This window comes from Saccostrea cucullata, unplaced genomic scaffold (genome assembly GCF_032062105.1).
Source record: "Saccostrea cucullata isolate Sc308-1 unplaced genomic scaffold, CSIRO_AGI_Scuc_v1 ctg1149, whole genome shotgun sequence".
Lineage (NCBI taxonomy): Eukaryota > Metazoa > Mollusca > Bivalvia > Ostreida > Ostreidae > Saccostrea > Saccostrea cuccullata.
In genome coordinates this window covers 162,217-184,647 of record NW_026935988.1, presented here as the reverse complement: position 1 = coordinate 184,647, position 22,431 = coordinate 162,217, and the positions used below count along the sequence as shown (strand labels likewise).

The 22,431-nt window shown below is 33.3% G+C and overlaps 1 protein-coding gene and 1 pseudogene across 1 annotated transcript; one reads left to right on the top strand and one right to left on the bottom strand.

The window, feature by feature from the left end:
* Nucleotides 1–706: 706 nt before the first annotated feature.
* LOC134244403 (uncharacterized) lies at nucleotides 707–1,718 on the bottom strand (annotated as a pseudogene).
* Nucleotides 1,719–7,990: 6,272 nt separating this feature from the next.
* LOC134244402 (opticin-like) lies at nucleotides 7,991–13,373 on the top strand. Its single transcript, XM_062726675.1, has 5 exons — nucleotides 7,991–8,163; nucleotides 11,709–11,780; nucleotides 11,987–12,058; nucleotides 13,030–13,101; nucleotides 13,352–13,373. Exons 1-5 carry the CDS (start codon nucleotides 7,991–7,993, stop codon nucleotides 13,371–13,373), a joined length of 411 nt encoding a protein of 136 aa, XP_062582659.1.
* The last annotated feature ends 9,058 nt before the right edge of the window (nucleotides 13,374–22,431 follow it).

The window sequence follows — 22,431 nt, the reverse complement described above, 5'->3', positions numbered from 1 at the left end:
TGATTATTTGTAGGTCCCGGATTTATTTCAATGTTCCCTGACAAAAGATGCAAGAGAAAAATAATTTGAAACCAAAATTGCAGATGCAGAAAATTTTGAAAAATACCACACATTTTTTGTAGTTTAAACCATTTCTTGCTAGAATTTATCAAATATAAATGTAGATTTTTGACATCTAAAAAAGGAAAGAACACTTTTTGGATCGTACATCTGCTATTGCAGTAATAGTTACCAATAGAGGCTCGATATTGCTCGATGGAATTACTTATCTTTGATTAAAATACTGATACATTTTTCTTTAAAAATAGATTGTAGAGCCGCAAGGTATAATTTGTGAGAGCAATATCGCAAATTGGGTGGAGCATACATACAAGACTTTGAACACATGAAAATGGAGAAAAACAAACAAAAACAAAAGGAAATGGGGGTAAAAAGACAAAAAAATAAAGTACAAAACAAAAATGGAAATCTGTGTGATTCAGTCATAATTGACATATGTACAAAAGAACGACCGATCACCATGAACAAAAAGAACCAAATGACATAATGAAAAGAGAGCAAGTGGGTGAATAGTGCTATATTTACAGAAATGTAGTGCTTAATAGCTATATATAATATAATATGATATGTAAATTGATATTTCGTGTCCTTGGGATTGTAAGTGGCAATCTTGATGAATGTCTCACATGTTTTGGTTATAATTCATTTACCCGTTAAGGAGATTTTCAAGATCCTCGAATGAACGTACTTCGTAACGTTGTCCCTTCTTTTCAAAATTAATGAAAATTCTCCCGTCGTAGGTCCAGAAACTATGGACGATTTCTGAATTTTTTGCTTGTATGATTTTAGAATCTATGGCTTGTCTATACTTGGTCAAGTCTTCCGTCACAAAAATTTTATTGACATTGTTTTTCAACTTTTTTTTTTTTGCGCTGTAAACTCTGTTTTTGACCTTCCAATTTCTAGATCTGCAAATGATTTGAATTTTATTTTGTTTTGGGCTACCAATAGAATGAGATCTGTCTATATCATCAGGAGTGATGGTTACGCTCATTCCTGCACAGATTTGGATGACTGCGGATTCAGTGTCGAGTGGCTCCCTTGTTCCATCCTCGCCTGGCTTTGGTAAAGGGACATTATGGAAGCGTAATGAAGGTCTGCGACCATACTGCTCTAGGTTGTCTAGCCCATATTCTAAATAATCTACTGTACATTTTAATTCATCATTACTCTCTTTTAAGGTTTTTATTTCCTCATTTTGCTCTTCAGTATCTTTTTGCTGTTCCTTAATTGAACTTAGAATGGACTGGAGACAACTTTGAACGATAAGTTGGATGTGCATGGGGAGTGATAGCAGATGCAATAAGTGGAGCAAATGCCCCCATGAAAGCCTGACTATGAACGGCATTAACAATGAGTTCATTTATGGCGGATGATTGTATCTCCCGGTTGGAGTCAACTATAGCTGTTGAAGAGCCAGTACTTTTGTTTGGGTCAGGTGATGATCTTAAGACTTCAGATGTTGGGGTCAAAGGTGAGGATGATGGGTTTTTTGATTGACTGGGCTCAAAGTTAGTGGCCATCTCGGCTGACAGATTAGAAATATCTGGCAAGGATGAGGAAGACGTGATACGTCTTCGAGATGATAAGTGTTCAGTGAAACTTAATTCAGAAGACCTTTTACGTTTGGTGTCCTTGGCACATCTAGAGTCCGACATTGGTTGGTATCGTGATTAGAGTTCATTGGACCAAACGACACAATTAATTATAATTTTGTCTATATTTGATGAACAGCTTCAAAATCACTATTATAAGAAACTATGGCATATTATACGATGACTTACTTGCCAGGAGACAATACACACACATGTATCTTCAATGCACCCACTAATTCTCTCAGAGCTTTAACAGCCTACATCTTACACTAATGGCTGACCGGAAGTCTCTATTGATTATATAGAGAAAATGCAGAATTTGTTTGAAAATCTTCTTCTCTGCTGCTGGGTATTCAACAAACTAACTAAGTATATAGTTTTGATGAGCAAGAATGCTTCTTCCAAAATTGTGAATTTTATGGCCCCAGGGTCAGGGGTTCTGGTGTTAGGGAGGGGCTTTATTGATTATATAGAGAAAATACAGAAATTGTTAGAAAATCTTCTCTGCTGCGGGGTATTCAACGAATTAACTAAGTATACAGTTATGATGAGCAAGAATGCTTCTTCCAAAATTGTGAATTTCATGGCCCAGGGTCCGGGGTTCTGGTGTTAGGGTGGGGCTCTATTAATTATAATAATACATTAATTCTTTGAAAATCTTCTCTGCTCCTCAGTATTAAATAAACTAACTAAGTATATAGTTATGATGAGCAAGAATGCTTCTTCCAACATTGTGATTTTTTTATGGCCCCAGGGTCAGGGGTTCTGCTGTTAGGGCGGGGCTCTATTGATTAAATAGTGAAAATACATTATTTCTTTAAAAATCTTCTCTGTTCCTGGGTATTAAATAAACTAAGTACATAATTATGATGTGGAAGAAAACCTTTGTGAATTTTATGACCCTAGGGTCAGGAGTTCTGTTGTTAGGGCGGGGCTCTATTGGTTATATAAGGAACATGCATAAATTGTTTGAAAATCTTCTCTGCTCCTGGGTATTAAGCAGATGAACTACCTATATACCTTTGACGAGCAAGGGCCATTCTTCCTGAATTGTGAATTTCAACGCCCCTGGATCAGGGTTACCATACAGGGGGGGGGGGGGGCTCTACTTATATCCTGAAAATGAATTAATTGATTGAAATCTTCTCCTTTGTATCAATCAAATATTTTTGATAAGCAAGGGTGCCTTTTCCAAAATTGTGAAATGTGTGGACCAAGGGTCAGGGGTTCATGTGTGGTAGTGGCACTATACTGATTATTGCTGAATATTACTGATTAGTCGAAATGCATTTTTTGTTCCCCTACTCTGTCTATGGGTATTAAGTAACCAAACTTAACATGCTAAGTATTTAGTTATGATAAGCAATGGTGCGTCTTTCAAAATTGTGAATGCCATGACGTCTAGTTAAAAACATGAACCAGAGTCGATCGTTGTAAAGTTGTTGCATGATGCTCAGGTGACCTATAGGCCCATGGGCCTCTTGTTTTAAACAGCGATGCATTGAAAAATGACCTGAATTACTTCTCTTTTATTTAAGGGATGACTCTTTTATTTAAGGGATGAATTTAATAGCTACCCTGAGTTGGGGCAGTAAACGCTGCAGTTTATATTAAAAAAAAAGGCGTAAAGTGTTCCAACACAGTTTATACCATATAAATTGGGTAGCTATCAATCTAATTCCTTGTAACGTAATTTTTCTTCATTTAGTGAATGAAAACAGTCACAATTTCCATTAAAAATCACTTCAAATTGTACAATATTGAAATGTAACGGCAGGCGGATATATATATTTTGATGCATGTGATGACATAGATAACCCAAATTATGCAATAAAAAGTACTTTTTCTATCAAACTAAATATCGCGTTATAACTAGAATTAAATTATTTCATCTTTTCACTTCTGTAGATGATGTAAGCTAGAAAAATGCATCGCTAGTTATTGTTCTCTTCTGTGCAAGTAGTTAGAACTGTACTTAATCTTTGATAGCTTGCCAGGGATATTGATAAATAGTTACGTTTAGTTTTAAAAAATGTAATTCTCTCTAGATGCAACACAGAGTATTTGATTTGGATACTTCTTCCGGAATTAGTTTTTAGCCGTTGATTTATTAGCCGTTGATTTACAATGAATATTTTGAAGAAAGGCCTCTGAGCTTCTCAACTGATTTTGTTAAATTGTTGTATTGTTTAACACCTTCTTAAGTTGTACACAAAAATGTAGAAAAAAATCAACCCCCCTTCTCCTGTGTCACGTGTCTGCTCCCTTCGTGCAAATTTTGTCGTGAATATACGGGTGCTCGCATACAATGTAAGTAACAGTCCCACTTTTTAAGATATTTTATGATTGAGAATAAGCAGATTGGACATATGTTTATCGACCTTTTCCGTCATTTTGCTGCACTGTTACGTATTCATAATCCGTTTGCTGAAGTTATATACCGATAATACATCGAATGTGAAACATGAATGATACATCGCTAAAATGTCATAATTAGATCTAATACGAATTGTTACAAATTCATACAAATTGTTTGAACACTTTAACAACATCCCAACGTATTATTATTTGAGCATGGTTTATCTACCAAAGAAACAATACGGTGAAGAGATGACCTTAAAGTTTTAGATTTATTTGAAACAGCATACGAGGGCTGTTCGAAAATTGCACCCGGGGGGGGGGGGGGGGGGGGGGGGCTGCGTCAAGGGGGGGGGGGGGGGAGTTGATTTTAAAAAAAAAACTACTCGGGGGAGGGGTTGCTATGAAGGGGGACGAATTGCTATATACAGCGAGATTCCCACGGAAGACTAGCTATATATTGAAACTTCCCCGGGGGAAGTCTCACTGTATAATCTTCCGATATTGTGTATATTTTGTTTTCTAATGAACGTCTTTTTTGTGAATATTTGCATATACGTTTCACTGGGGTAGCAACAGCATATATTTTTAAAGAATAGTTTAAGAAAAGATATTGTTTAATTTTTGTAATATTATGTGTAATAAAAAAGAAGGAAGAGTATTAAACGCTTCCCGATCGTTTCACATGCGAAACAATCTACGCGTTAAATTGTTTGAACACTTTAACAACATCCCAACGATGTATTATTATTTGTTCACATGCCTTAAAGTTTTGGATTTATTTGAAACAGCATACAAGGGCTGTTCGAAACAATCTACGGTAACGTAACGTTAAATTGCGTATCGATGCTGCTCCGGGTCGATAAACATATACATGTGTATTATCGCACCGAAACTTATCTAATTATCATAGGAATTAGAAATTTTGCATAAGTACTTTTTTCGTTCTTTATAAAATGTTGACGAATTTTCATGAAATTATCTTCGTCCTTTATGGAAAAAATGTAATTGTCTCAATAATTTCCGAACAGCCCTCCTAATGTCGGCCATTTATAAAATTACTAAATCAAGCTGCCGCATGTAGTAACGCAGTCTCCGGTGCTCATTCAGCCCTCTGAACTTAGAACATCAATGCAAGATTAAAGTTAAATTAAACATTTTACAGGTTATATATTTTCTTTGTAATGATTTTAGTTTAACCTTCAATATTAAGGATTTATTTAACCTTTAGTAATTATATCCCTGATAAAGATTTTACAACCAACATTTATACCTTGGAAAATAGTATAATAATTTTATTTCCTTCTGTTGAATTGATATTAAATGAATATATGCATTTCAAACTATGGAAGTATACTACCAATTACACGAAATTTGATATATACATGTAAAAAAAAAACTTAAACAATATCAATATTTTTTCCTTCAAAAGTGATCGGCTTGAATATTGCGTGCTTGATCAACTAACCCATTCATACAGCTTCACGTTTATCAAAAAATATATATATATATATATATATATATATATATATATATATATATATATATATATATATATATATATATATATTATATAGAAAATTACAACTTACGATTGTAAAATGTGTGCCTTGTTATGTTTAATTAGTTCAGGTAATTGATTAAGCGTGGATGACCATAGCAGGGACGACACAGCCGCCCCCCCCCCCCCCCCCCCGTTTCGATAATGGAAGAATATTAAGAATGTTTGTTTTATCCGTTCTCTTACTTTCTCTTGCGATTTGAACAGGCATGCAGTGACGTAGCATCGTTTTTGAAAGGGGGGGGGGGCAGCCCGAGAATTTTTTTTTACTTACCTGAAAAAGTTGACTAGCAAAAAAAATTTTCCAGACTGGTAAATCCTATTTCGTTTTTTTTTTTTTTTTTGGGGGGGGGGGCTTTTTCCAAAGCCTACTTCCTTCAGTACCAATCTTTTGGCACACAATGCTAAGAAGTGGGGGGGGGGGCAACCAACATTTCAAGGTACATTTTTAATAGTGAAAGTAATGTTGGGATAAAAAATGGGGGAAAGGCCCCCCTTCTTGTTGCAATACGTGCCTGGCATGTTTAAACCTATTCTAAAAAGCAATTTATATTTGATATGATTAAAATAAATCATAATATGTGCATTTACTTTCCCAGGAAGGTAAGAATGACGCTTAGATTAGGCCTCATATTCTACGGGTTGTGATTTTCCAAAAGTTATTACATGTACAATCATATGGATTTCATAACGACACCAAAAGAAGAAAAGGATCAAACTGCACTACAAAAGACAAATAAAATTTATTCGAGAATACCAATAAGCCAAAGAGGCTTCAAAGATGAATTCGTAATTCTGCATACATTTTCCCTGCATTAAAACATTTGAAACTATTTGTAAATAGTATAAACTTGTGGTAAAAGAAATCTTATGGTAGCCTTTAGATGAAAAACTTTTGCACTCTTTAAAAATTCAGGTACATGTATTTAAAATGTAAACTATGACAATACCCGTACTTTTTTTTTATTCTGTGTATTGAACAGACTTTTAATGTCCGGGGGAGGGGGGTGGTAGGGGCTGTCTTCAACTTTTTTATTTAAGATAACTACTTCGACAATGTAGCAGGTACAATGAAGTGCCTTTGCTTGCCGGGTAATTGGGATTGAACCCGAGGCCTCTGGCTTGCCAGTCCAGTGCTCTATACATGTACCGATTGAGCTTAACAGCTAGTAGGAAGCCGTGGATATCGTTTGTACAACCATAAACGTTTTTTTTTTACACCTAAATGTTGCCTTTTCCCTTTTACTGTTGCATTGTTGTAGATTTCTGCGATTTCATTGCATTAAAAAAGCCATAAATCGGAAGATCTCCAAGAAAAATTAAAGAGATTTTTGATTCGAGTTTGTTTTTTTCACTTGACAATCATTTCTGTGTCCCCCCCCCCCGCCCTTTCGTTTTTCAAAGATATAGTTTAGAATGTTTATTTTCTATTATTACAATGAAAAGATTTGAGAGTTGATATATTTAAGTGGAATCAAATCAAAAGTTAAGAAAAATATAAATCCTAGTATCATAAAATTATTATATAGCTTCACGTTATTTTAAGGTTTTACTTTATATATATATATGCCATGTTATACATCAAATGAAAGAGAAAGAAAAGCTCCACTAGAATCAATAAAAAACTGAAAATGTCAAAATTCTTCGTTAAGGGAGGTTTTTGCTTGGCGCGTCACATATATAATCTGAATATATTTGGGGGGAAAGCACGAAAAATGAAGTCCATGATTTTTTATGACCCCTCATACGTACATATGTACAAACATATATAAACAAATATTCGTGTTTTTGATTGCTCCAGAAACTCTAGTAATATAAGATTTCCCTTTTTATTTGAAATTTGAAACATAACACGAGTAACGAATTCTAGCCAATGGCCATCCTTAAAAGTAAAATTCCAGAAACCTAACAGTTTAAAAGGTTGAGAGTTGATTTTTGTAATATTTGCTTTTTACATTTTTATTTTAATTAATTGAGGGGTAGAAATCTGGCTAATAGTAACGACACAGAGTATATACACATGTACTAAGAAGAATATCAATTAAAACCTGTCAAGAAAAATCTGTATAATATTTTCAATTTTAGCCAGAGAAAATTTATTTAGTCAGCACTTAATTGATAATTTTTGGAACTTCAAAACAATATAAGTTATTATTATATTATTAATACTATGTTAAAGTTTAATAATCATAGAACTACAGACACAACTTGGATGTGTTAAAATCATCCGTTTACGACAGAACAAATAATGTAAATGATGCAAAGTCCGTATTACATATGCAGCGCATCCGTATTCAGGTGCATCTACAGGATGCAAAAAACCTCAACCGCGAATGACCGTACATGTAAGTGTTTGACGTAGATCTAGTGCTGCAGAGTTTGAATTAGTCGTAGACATAGCATACTAGTTTGAAAGATGAATGAGACACTGTGGACTTTGGTTTTCTGTGCTTTGTTATTTGAAGCTATGACTGAGGCCTGTGACCCATGTACCTGTCGGTCCACGTTAGACTGCACTGGAAGATCTGCTGATTGCGAAGCTAAAGCACTGACGCAAGTACCTACTCTCCCCAGCGACGTATGTCAATTGTAAGTAACTAGGTGTAAAGCATATCCCTAATTTGATGTAAAACATATACAGGCTGATGTTGTATTACAGCTGTAGTTAAGATTTCGGCTTAGTCAATATAGCTGTTACGTTTAAATGTCGGCTTGCATGTAAAACGATTGATTGATTGATTGTATACTGTTTAACGTCCCTCTCCAGAATATTTCACTGATATGGAGACATCACAATTGCCGGTGAAGGGCTGCAAATTTGGGCCTATGCTCGACACTTACGGCCTTTGAGCAGGGAGGGATCTTTATCGTGCCTCGGTTTATACGGTCTCATCCGAAGGACCGCCCCATTTAGTCGTCTTTGACGACAAGCAAGGGGGTACTGAGGACCTATTCTAACCCGGAGCCCCACAAAACAATTAAAATAATATTAGTAATCTACTACAGATTATGCAAATTCATTAATCAATTGTTACATCTTGTTTTTGTTCTTTGCAAACCTCACTTCAAGGATTTTATATTATTTACAGATCCATGACTTGTCTGTACAGTACATGTATATATACTTGTAGATCTATGGGTTGTCTGTACACAGTGTACAGTACATGTATATATATACTTGTAGATCTGTGGTTTGTCTATACAGTACACGTATATGTACGTGTAGATCTATGGGTTGTCTGTACAGTACATATACATATACCTGTAGATTCATGACTTGTCTGTACAGTACACGTATATATACTTGTAGATTCATGGCTTGTCTGTACAGTACATGTATATATACTTGTAGAATCATGGCTTTTCTGTACAGTACATGTATATATACCTGTAGATTCATGGCTTGTCTGTACAGTACATGTGTATATACTTGTAGATTCATGGCTTGTCTGTACAGTACATGTAAATAATACTTGTATAGATCTATGGCTTGTCTGTACAGTGCATGTATATATATTTGTAGATCTATGACTTGTCAGTACATTATGTACATTACATGTACACTAGACAAAATTGCTTACGCACAACCTAGAAGAATAAATATTTTACTTTTAAAAACTTGTTTATAATGTATTTGATATATAATTTTGTCACTTAAATAAAAGAATAAGACATATCAATGTCAAACCTTATCAATAAATGCAGTTTACTGAAGCGTTACTATTTCCTAGAAAAAAAATAAAATTGTGTCTTTTCCAATTTCGATGAAAAAAATGTCTATTTTTTCTCTGTATTTGTGTTCTTTACATTTGTATTTTTTGAAAACTCAAAAAAAAATTACACTGTATGTGGCGTTTGACGCTAGAAGACCGTGCTAAAGCAGACAATATGGCGTCTTTAGGTGGTTCTTTAGAAAAATCTGTAAAAAATGAAACCAATAGAAATATTTTGAATTCCTCTCATGAAAAATTGTTGCAAATAGATTCACCTACATTAAACTATTTACAATAGATTGCCACGGCAATAAGATAGCAGCATACAAGAAGTTGAAAATTGTTCACAAAACTAGGTCAACCGGAAGTTGAGTAGATTTGGTATGGACACTTAGGCACTGGATGATTGCTAGGCGATATGATAGTCAGTGATTGTTTGTTATTTGAGTTATAACTAAGAGGCTACTTCTGTGACAACCTCAAAGACCACCTCTAGTGATCAAGAATTTCAGCGCTAAAATGGTGCGCATTACATATCTGGGAATTGATTTTCGGACAAGAATATCATATAAGGTCCTTTTCATGATACCAAGACATATGTCAATCAGTACCGATCAGGCAGATGTTCTATTCACAAATATCACAATATCGAGAACAAATTAAAATAATATTTTTGATTTTCGTTTGGCTCAGAAATACGTACATATAAGAACACATTTTTAAAACACATTTTTGCATCTTTTTTAACCCTTAAATATTTTGTGAGGATACAATAACAATAGCTGCAGAATGAAACAACTTTTATATGATATTGAGAAAAATTGTTCACCCCTAAAATTAAGAATTTACAGTGCTACAAAGATTGCTAAAGTTTCAAAAACATTAAGAATTCAATCATAATCATACAAACAAAGTTCTTTAAATAAACAAGTCGGAGCTAATGAGGTAATCAAAGGTCATCAAATGTCGTACCGGAAGGAATCGAAAATTGCTTGAAGACGGCTTAAGTTTACGTCAATGGACATAACTTCACTTGTGGTCAAATCAGATGAAATCATTTAATGCTTACATTGTACGTAAGAGTAGATTTCAACATTTTATGTTACTTAAGACGCCTGATATCATTTTGTCAGTTAGCCACAGTCAAAATAAATGAACTACTTTTACAAATGATTATACTTTCATGTGATACTACTTGATCTCATCTTACTGTCTTGATCTTGTCTCCTTAAAAATCGGACAGAAGACTTACCCAACACGCTAGTCTACTTAAGTTTTATTTTTCTTATAGTTTTGACCTCAATTGTTTAAAAACGTTTTGCTTAATTTTCACAATTTTTTTAGATCTGATACAGCATGTACAACTGTTCATTTTTTTCATTTTCGTGATATTACCTGCTGTTGTAATTTATGGTCGTTTTCTGCTATTAAAATGATTTTATGTCTGCTCAGTTTCTCAGGAATAGGAAAAGGTACAATCATATGCCTGTCTCTAAAAGTACACTTTCAAAAGAGTATATTTATGTGGTCCATGGGCTTTTTGTTATTATATTTCTCATAAACATTCTTATCAGTTTTAAGATTTTACTTAGAGTCTATTAAATGACAAAAGTATTCAAAATAATTGCTTTTGCAAAAAATAATAATTGCTTTTGCAAGCAATTCAATGCAACCCCAAGTCAGTGTGAATACAACGGTGTAATTCGTTCTTGTTAATTTCTTAAAGATTTTCCCCCCAGTTTTATGAACTTCAAAAATCATAACCATGTCCTTATTTCATGTAAACTATGTTTTGGTGGTAGTCTTGTAACTTGCATTCACTTACAGAGGGTTTTGTACATGATTTTTCTTATAATGTCAATAATTTAAGAGAGAGTCGGAGTTGGGGTAGGTTTTAAGCAGTTTATTAACGTGGAAATACAAAGAAATGTTGTGAAAGGCAATTTAGTTATCAATCTTTTCAATATTTGAAATTGAAAACCCGTAAAGTGAAGGTCGCCATACGGAAGCCTGTAGTTTCAGGCGACCGCCAATTACATTTTAAATAGATATAGCGGCCGTAACTAAATTGATGGCAGCCGCCAGAAGGTTTATGGTAGTCGCAATAATAATAATTTGGTGGCCACTAGATATTTTAGTTGCAGCTGCCAGACAATAATTTCACGGCTGCAAGAAACTTATCTGGTTGAAACTTTTTAATTACGCTTTTTTATAAACTGATTCATTGTTCATAAATCCTAAACTGCCCAAACCCAGTAAGACCGTGTAAATTTGTAAGCTTTAAAATTCATTCCAAAAATACATATGCGATAGCATTGTGAAGCTATGTAGTAAGAATTAATCACTTGATAAATGACTTTTAAGCGTATTTCTTTTCTAACAAACTACCTTTGCCATTCATTCTTAATACATTTTTTCCAGGTATTTAAGCAGGAACAAGATAACCACAATAAAGGAGAGCGACTTTAATTCTTTAACAAACTTAAAGAAATTGTAAGTTTTTTCCTAATACTTCTTATTTTATTGTTGATATTTTATCGAGCATTAATTCACCAAAAGAATTTTGAGACTAGTATGATTTTTCACATTATCGATGCTTTTTTTTTGATTATTTTTTCTTAAATGAGGTAAAATTATTATGAATTTTTGATGGCGAAAAAATCAAGAACTTGACATTCATTTTTCACAATTTCTTTTAGGGATCTTAACCACAACAGTATTACCTCAATAGACGACAACGCCTTCAGTAATTTGACAAAATTAGAGAAACTGTAAGTTCATTATTTAAAATATATCTGAACACTAATTCTCCAAACTGTAATTTATCGAGCATTGATTCATTCAAGGATTTGACAAAATCATTGAAAGACTGTAAATTTGGTATTTTAAATATTACAGGAAACTGCAATATTCCATTTATTGATTCAATGATTTGACAAAAGTAGAGAAAAAAAATAATCTTTTGGGATACCATTCCTCAAAACTATAATAGCACATTATTAATTCACTGAAATGTCGACTTCACAAAATAAAAGAGACTGCAAGTTCATGATTAAAATTATGATGTGGAAATAACGAACAGTATTCAATATCAAAGTCCATAAAACAATAAAAAAAGGAGCAGAGCAAACAGAGACCTCCAAAACATCAGAAGTGGGATCAGGTGCCATGGAGGAGTGAGTATAGTCACGCCTGCTGTGTGTTCAGTTCTTGATCCAGAAATAACGGAGAAATCCGTCGTCAATTCAATGTATAAATAATTGGCTAACAATTAGTATGAAAAATGTTAGTCACCATTTGACTCATTGATAAATTGTATTTGCTAGCAAGGTCATTGTATCGACCATAGAATTTACGAAATGATGACTTTAAACGAGACTGCTGATATCAATCTCCCAAACTATACTATTTCATTCATTTACTTTTTTTTTCCTTGACTTTTTCTCATTATTGAATCTTTAATCTTCAAACAGATAATGAATCCTGAATCTGTTGCTTAAAACCCTCAAAACAAAGTTTAACAATAAGATGCACTTGACAAAAAAAAAAAAAAGAAAGGTCTGAGAAAAGCAAAGAATTGGTAGAGCTTCAACACAGTTTCACATGTCTTTTTTAAATATTAGTGGTCTTGTTAAAATTCTTGTTAGGGGAGGCAGTTCAATGTCAGGAAGAGTCTAGAAAGCAAAAGATTTTAAAATAAAATAGTTTTTGAAATAATTCATTCTTCACAATTTTTTTTCAGATTTCTTGACGGGAACAGTATTAATACAATAAAGAACACTGCATTCATCGGCTTGTCTAACTTGAAGGAATTGTAAGTTTTTTTCTAATAGTTCCTAACGGCATATATTTTTTAGAGCATACATTCATCAAATATAATATTCTTTCTTTGATTCAATTTCGTGAACGATAGCATCATTATTTGATTTTTTTAATAATGGACAAGGCCTTTACAACGAGCAGCATGACTGATATGACTTGGTTTATTTGAAATATATCTCGAGTATGTACATTGAAATAAGTAAGGATTCAAAGGATAAGGTTATGTGGATTGTGTGATTCAGGCTGAAAGAGAAATTAGTGTAGGTTATATATAATTATATTTAATATACCTGTGGTAGCCTTATGAGACTAACAAGATTTATTCACGTGTTATTCCATGCTTATTATTCGGAGTCCATGAATTATTTCAATAAAAAAAATATTTTAAGTAAAATAAAGTCCTAAAACTGAAAATTCATTGAAAGAAAAAACTATTCTCGGCGTTTCGGGCCTCGCACATTTCGTTTTCTCACATAATGGACAGTTCTCGGACACCTCTACTTTACATTAAGGATGAAAAACGTTTATTTTGCGTGAAAAAGGTTGCTTTTGACATTCACACTTTCTTTTTTCAGAAGGCTGTACGACAACAATATAACAACAATAGAGGAGGGAGCATTTATGGGATTGACGAATTTAATTTTATTGTAAGTTTTTTTTTTCTAATAGTTCTTACTAGGAGTATCAATCCATTAAACGAATTGTGAGACTTTTTTCATATGATCGCTGCTTTTTATGATTATATTTTTCTTCAAAAATAACATGAAATTATTTTGAATTTTTAGGCTGACAAACACAAGTACTTCACATTCACTTTTCACACTTTCTTGCAAAATTCTATACCTCAACACTATAACCGCACTAGAGGCAAGTGCGTTCAGTGATTTGACAATTTAAAAAAAAAACCTTTAAATTAGTTAAATAAAATATTTTTGGATTACCTATCCGCCAAACTTTTATATCCCACGTAGTAATTAATTTAATGATTTATTAAATTAGAGAGAGTAAACGTATCTTATCTTAAATATGTTTGGAAAAATAATCCCCAAAATTATAATTATCACATGCATTGATTCATTCGATGGTTTTACAAAATCAAAGACAATATAAGTTTGGAATTTAAGATATTCTTGGAAATTGCAAAGTTCCATGTACTTTATAACTCAATATTTTGACAAAATAAGAGACTGTAAGTAAGACATTCAAGATATTTGATATCATTTTTTTTATATATATGGACCAATGATTTCACAAAATTTAAGTTTATTTAAATTATGTTTGAGATATCAATCGCCCAAACTATAATATTTCATTAATAAATTTTTTTCATTGACATTTCGCGGTTTACAAAGCAAAACTTTCCCCAACCAAGATTATACCGTGTAAATTCCATGTATTAGCATAGTTAATTTGAAATACAATAATTGACAGAGAGTCCACCGAAAACCAGGCAGTAGTGTATAAATAGGCGGCACATCAAACATATGTATTTGAAAAATTTATCACCTGAGCAAAATTATAACATCACATGCATTTTCATTCATTCAATGGTTTTACAAAAAATTTAAATTGTTAAAATGAAAATATAAGGGGAGATAATCAAGAAAAGACAAAAATTGGGGTAAAAAATTTTTTTCAAGAACTTGCAAAGTTCCATGTATTTTATAACTGACCCCCGGGGGAATATTTTTACAAAAATATAGAGACTGTAAAATAAGACATTCAAGATAGTTTTAGTGGATATTAAATTGTTCAAATCAAAACTGTAATATCCCATAGAAATATATAGGAAAAATCTTTGATCTCAATCATTTCACAAAATAAGAGAGACTGTAAAATCGTTATTTAAATTATGTTTGAGATATCAATCGCCCAAACTATAATATTTCATGTATTATTTTTTTTCATTGACATTTCGCAGTTTACGAAGCAAAAATGTCCCCAACCCAGATATACCGTATAAATTCCATGTATTAGCATTTTAAATTGTTAAGCTGAAGGGTGGAACTACTCACATAAAAATATATAGAGGAAAATCTTCTTCTCAGTCCACTGGGCCAGAAAAACTTATTTGCACATGGAAGGATCAGTTGATTTCAAAATGTCTTAATTATGATCATAGGGGCACATCGAATGTGAAAGAACAGAATATTTGATATTTTATCAAAAACAATATCAATGTTATTTGAAAGGAATAATGTAAATGAAGATTTGTTCGAAAATTGCTTATTTTGTAAAATATCCTTATTTTTGTGTTTTTGAATTCCCCTATATAAACCATTGAATGTAGGTCAAAAACAAAGAACTGTAATTTCCAATACATTTTTAACAGGACTATAATTCACACTTAACTAAATCTAGAAATATTTCATCTTTTTGTTTAAAAAATAAAATCGGTGGGAAAAACATTTTTGATAGTAGTTTTCTGGCAAAATATATAGACGTTTTTATGAAATTTTGCGATGCAAGAGTTATCTCCCGTGGCATCGGTAAATCTGTTAAACACTTTTTATCGTAATTCTAATGAAATATTTAGAATCAATACACTAAAGAAAATTAATAAACAAAAAATTTACTAATTTATTTTCAAAATTTAATTCATTTTCGCCCCCAAACATAAAATTTAGATTAAAATTGGCTCTATTATTTAGGTTGAATCAACGTTTCCATTGATGTATCAGTGACGTTATATATATCTGAAAAAGTTACATGTACACGTTTTCCACAGAAGTTTGTAAATGCTTTGCGTAAAAGTGTCTAAAAAAGATTATCTAATTGTAAAAGTATTTTATACACGGGCAGAGTCTCAGCTAGATGTATTAAAACAAGTCCGTTTTGATAAGTAATTTTATACATGTCTGAGAACTATTTTTTTTAATCTGATTTACTAGAAAATGCGTAAAAATAATGAACATTTCTTTTGAAATTGGGATGAAGAGATTATATTTTCTTCTGATTATCCAGGAATCAATGATGAATATTTTAGATTTACGCATCATTTAATTCAACGAAGTTGAGATGTTTACTTCATGATATTTGTAAAAACTTAAATATTATATTGACTGACTGACAAGAAATAAAAGGCAAGCATATTTTCCTGATAAATTAAAATGAAGAGCCAAATTTAGGAAATATTTCTAAACTCACGGTAAAAGTCGATCCCGATTGAAATAAAACAGACCCCGATCGAAAATAATGCAAAATTGATAAATTTATCAAACTAAACACACCTGCTACCTACAAGACATGTAAAAAATTAAATCAAGTAATCGTTTAATCAAATCACAACAAAAGTGCCAAATTTAACATTACAATTATAGTATTTTCTTCTTTATATAATTCCGGTCGGGGTCGGTTTAATTTGGGAAAATATAAAAAAAAAATTGGTAAATTTGACTCCTTTTATTTCTTTCAATATACCTGTTCCCACTGATTTTATTGAGTGACTGTAAAGTGTGAAACGAAATAGAAACGAAACGAAACGAACTGAAACGAAACGAAATCTGCCGAAACGAAACGAAATGTACCGAAGCTAAACGAAACCTACCGAAACGAAACAAAATCAAGACGAAACGAAACGAAATCAAAATGAAACCTGTCGAAACGAAACAAACAAAACATATGGTCTATTTTTACTTCATATGAAATTTATATAGTTCAAGCACCACAGGCAATTGTTTTGCTTCAAGCTCATACATTGGCGTCGGAAGGAAATTGAAAAGTGGGGGGGGGGGGGGGGCTTAACCAACAAAAAAGGTAAACCCCAATTTTCAATGCCTATATAATATATATCTTCGCAAAAAAAGCCCCGCTTCCGACGCCTATGTCATATTTTGTTAATATCTTAAAAAGACATTGTTCACTTCGAGAGAATTTTTTCTTGTCAGTTAAATCGTTTTAGATGTCTCTGGTCGAATCTCTTTACTGCTAACCACTCATTTCTTCCTCGAAAATTACCTCGATAGAATAGGACCGTATGTACGTAGAAAGGATACACAAGATTTCGGTTGAAATTATATGTATAATTGAACGATAAAACCAGACACCTCGGAATAGAATACAAAATACTCTAAGTCTCTGGTTTATCCTATGTTTTAAGACATTTGCAATACAAAAGTGCGGTGACTTTATTTCAACCCGTACATAGACGAGCCTTTACATGTAACATATCAATTTTGATAGATATGTTGTATCTAGATAAATAAGGACTGAAAATAAGAGTAAGATATAAAAATTAGAAAATACTGCACATATTGAAATTATACATGCATAGTAAGCTCGTGCATATTTGCAGCTGGCAAACATGTAAATTATACATCATTAGACTGAGAAGGGAGCCTAATGTATCGGTAATTAAATTTTATATTAACAAGTGCTTGAACTATATAAATTTTATTTGAAGCAAAAAAAAGTCCACATGCAGTTACACATATATAATTATATACATGTACCTTTATTTGAAAAAAAAAACAAAACAAACATTTTGATAGTTTTGTGTCTTTTCGTTTCGTTTCGTTGGGTTTCGTTTTGATTTCGTTTCGTTTTGTCTCGGTACATTTCGTTTCGTTTCGTTTCTATTTCGTTTCTATTTCGTTTCGCACTTTACAGGTACCCAATAAAAGATAGGAGTCTATGCTACAAAATAATATTCATCAACACACCCAGCTTTTAAGTATCTCTTAAATAAAAAACAAAATAAAAACGCAGTATTTTTTGTTTACCTCATGTTGACCTTTTTGCACTTAAAATCACACATTTACCAAAAATAGGACTTGAAGAGCACTGAAATTTTTTTTTATGTTTTCATGTATAAATACTTCCTTCAATAAGTCTGCATGCAAAAATTAATTAAAATCCATGTCATGCAATGTGCCACCCATTGCCTGGCTTTTCGGTGGACTGCCTCTTAACTGTAAAATTTTCTTAGAGAAAGATATATTTCGATGTATATTTTCGGAAGACAAAACAGCTTTTTAAATAATTCACTCTTCACATTTTATTTTAGATTTCTGGACGGGAACAGTATAAACACAATAAAGAACGGCACATTCATCGGCTTGTCGAACTTGAAGGAATTGTAAGTTTTTTTCTAACAGTTACTAACGACATATGTTTTTGTACGTTCATCACAGAGTGGTCCTTCTCTCGTCGCCCACTGAAATCCCTGGACAATGCTGTCTTTGACAGCCCTAAGTCAATTCATCAAATATAAAACTCTGTGTGGGAAACGAGTTGGATATATCAAATATCAAATTACACAATTATAGCTTTCCTGTTTATCTCATACAATTTTCGTTTTAAACAAAACTTTGAGATGTACCCTTTGAAACAGTAAATGATTTCTATCCAAATATTGATGACGCATAAATTGATGACGTCGCACTGTAGATGCTCAATGCCGAAACAAGTACATAGGTCCTGAAAAAAAATATAAAATATTTGATATATACGTCTTTAAAACAGATGTGATAATTTTTGAATATATATTTCAAACGAACGTTTAAATGAAAGACTTGATTTCTACTTTGAAGTCATTCCTTGTTCGGTGTCAGTGTTCAAGGTGCTAGACTACTTGTAGGGTCGTGGTATGTTTAAATAGATATAATATAATGTAAGAAAGCACTTGATTTCTTGCATGGTCAAACAAATGTCAAAGAAACATTGCCTCATAGCCTGATAACAAAGAAAACTTCATTGATAATGCTATCTGTAAAAGTAAAAAATTGTTGTGCGCCGAGCACATAATGAACACCCTTTAAATGCTGTTTTATATGCATATGACATCAGAGGCCTATAATATGATGTCAAATATCTGAAAGATGATTTCCTAATAGCATTCAAAAAATAATAAGTAATGGTTAAATAGTATTTGGAATATTGAAAACGTTCGCGTTTTTCTGGGAGAACCCTCGTATTTGTTAGCGAATGGTTTTGAAAAAGTAGTAGTAGAATTCATGAATATATAGGTATATATTTTTATTCTTCTTTCCAGGGCTGTGTATGATAATCCTTTCCACTGCGATTGCGAGTTGATAGGCTTCGTCGATTTCCTCAAATCTGGACGTGTCACTGTATCCGGTAATCCACAGTGCTCTACTCCTGAAAACTTGAATGGGACGTCATTGGTCAGTCTATCAGCTTCAAATTTGACCTGTCCCGACATAACCACCGTGTCAACAACGATCCCTGAAACATCTCCCGATATGACCACAACGATCACTGAAACTTCCCCCGACGTGACCACCATGTCCACAACAATCACTGACACATCCCCAGACATGTCCACCATGTCGACAACGATAACTGAGACTTCCCCTGACATGACCACAACGATCACCGAGACTTCCCCTGACATGACAACCATGTCTACAGCGATCACTGAAACTTCTCCCGACATGACCACAACGATCACTGAGACTTCCCCCGAAATGACAACCATGTCTGCAGCGATCACTGAAACTTCTCCCGACATGACCACAACGATCACTGAGACTTCTCCCGATATGACAACCATGTCCACAGCGATCACTGAAACTTCTCCCGACATGACCACAACGATCACTGAGACTTCTCCCGATATGACAACCATGTCCACAGCGATCACTGAAACTTCTCCCGACATGACTACAACAATCACTGAGACATCTCCCGATATGACCACAACGATCACTGAGAATCCTCCCGACACGACTACAACGATCACTGAAACTTCTCCCGACATGACCACAACGATCACTGAAACTTCTCCCGACATGACCACAACGATCACTGAAACTTCTCCCGACATGACCACAACGATCACTGAGAATCCTCCCGACACGACTACAACGATCACTGAAACTTCACACGACATGACCACAACGATCACTGACACATCTCCAGTCATGACCACCATGTCCACAACAATCATTGAGATTACACCCGACATAACCACAACGATCACTGAAACTTCCCCCAGCATAACCATCATGTCCACAACGATCACCGCAACAGAGAGCAAAACAATATACACCACAACGGAAAATATAGAAACAACTACGGAAACCAATTGTTCACCTTTAGAAGTAGGGAACATTTTAGCTGTTACATACTTTTCTTTATGTGTTATTGTGAAAACCATGATTGAGTTATAGAAATGTTATACATGAGGTCAACTTTAAGGTAATCTGATCCTCAGGTTCTGAACATCAGGAATTGAAAATGATCGCAAAAATGTCTCTGAATCCTCAATGTAACGTGTTTTTACCCACGATAATTCTTTAAACTTCATCTTTGAAGTTAATCACATTATATAGGGAAAATTAGTAAATTTCAAATATATTTTCAGGAAATGCGAATAAAAACACATAGTATGCATTTTCAATTTAAAGAGTTATTCTTTCTGGCCGAGGATCGGAGAACCTGAAAATTATAATCACGACTTCGAGTGAAAAAAGTGGGTCGGTAGGTAGGCGAGAAAGTTCTTTTTTACCTGTAAACATTCATAGAGAATTCTTAAATTTCTAAATCTACAATGCAGTTCAAAATTTTAATAATAATTGAGGTTGTAAAAATTTTGAGTCGGGCCATTTTAAGTCTGTCGGTCTGGAGAGGGCACCCAAATATTTTTTTTTTCAAAGATGGCCTGAAGTAGAGATTTAAACTCCGAAGATTTGATATGACATTGCTTGTCGGTCGTACTTAGAGGATGTTTGTTGAACAAGTTGGGAAAGATAAACACACCATATGCATGGGATCTCGAAATTTAACATTATAAATAAGGGAAAGATAGATGCAATTATTATATGCACTATTGTAATTCCTTTATTTTGTACATTATATGAAGAAAGTTGACGGTTAGTATTTTCTGTAAGTTCTGTAAGTTCCTTGACCTATACTTCCGGGTCAAATTGCTTTTTTTTTTTTTTTTTTTATAAATTTCACCTTTACTAATATCCATACGTTGCGAAATTCATCACGTTGACATTGTAAGTGTAAGTAAACAAATTAATAGTTTTATCATTAATATAGGAGATGTTTAATGAAAAGTAGTACATGCATTTTAATTGTATATTGTTACTTGTTTGTAAGTTTAAATAATGGAACTATCTTGCACGAGACTTTTCCCCTTTACTGTAAACGAAATCTTTTCTTAGTAGACGGATTTTTAGAGTATATGCTATAAACAGATTTTTACAATGTATTAATAGGACGAATCCGTTGGTTTTCAATTAGTCGTGATTATTTCATGATCATGACAATGAGCAAACGGCGGGTGTGAGCGGTCAGCAGGGGATGCTTACTCCTCCATGGCACCCGATCCCACCTCTGATGTTTCGGAGGTCCATGTTTGCTCTGCTCTTATTTTGTATTGTTTTATGGACTTTGAGATTGAATCCATATCTTTCTGCAACTTTTTGGTCTTAGAAAAGCAAGTGGTGTCTAGATACATGTAATTTTTGGAAAATGTAGGTTTATACATTCATTTGGAATTTAATTTTGGTTTAAAAAGCTTGAAATTGTTAAGAACTATTTTAAGGAATTTAGATTGATCAGATATTTCCATAATTTGGGAATTTGATCATATTAATTCATTAATTGGCGAAGTTATTTAATTAAAAGTCACATATTCAGGGTTGATCTCTGAATCAGACTTATTTGAGTTCTGATTTTATTTTGGGAGAAATTGTACAAAAAAAAAAGAATTTATTTCATGTTATTTTGAGGAGACTTTTATAATATTTATTGTCTTCTTTAAAAGAGATTATTGAATTCAATAAATTGCGGAACTTTAAGTAGACTCTTCAATTTGTTTCTTTTGTGCTTGTATGATACTTGATGTCAGGAAAAATGAAATGAATAATATTAGTTACGCAGTCAGTTAGTGACCTAATACGAATTCATACAGGGTGTGAAATGGAAATCCGTATTAGGCGAGGCAAAGCTGAGTCCCAAAAATATGGAAACGGAGGCGTAATACTGAAAATTTCAGGGCGTCATGTGATTAGCTTTAATGCAATCAGTAAGCGACAAATTTGTCTGAAGCGGGATAAAGTTGAAATCCAATATCTGAACTGCACCATCCTGACAGACATCCGGCAGTTAAGAGTTAAGCGTCCGTACTGTACAATATTTTCTATGAAAAAAAAAACATACACAGAAGTTTGGCGAGTTGTTTGCTTCCTTTGATTCTGGGATACCCATGGATTTTCCGTTTTATCTGAATTTTGTTTGTGTGTTTCACTTGCTTTAAAGGAGAGAGGGACCTTGGGCTAAAACAGGAGGCCAATGGGCCTAACAGCTCACCTGAGTATCATGTTACAACTTTCAAACAATTGAATTT

Bases quoted from the DNA above. Each gene is read 5' to 3' on its own strand.
- LOC134244402 (XM_062726675.1), top strand. From the start codon at position 7,991: ATGAATGAGACACTGTGGACTTTGGTTTTCTGTGCTTTGTTATTTGAA. The intron at 12,059-13,029 runs GTAAGTTCATTA...ATTTTTTTTCAG, and splicing joins TTGACAAAATTAGAGAAACT to ATTTCTTGACGGGAACAGTA. The intron at 13,102-13,351 runs GTAAGTTTTTTT...TGTGTGATTCAG, and splicing joins TTGTCTAACTTGAAGGAATT to GCTGAAAGAGAAATTAGTGT.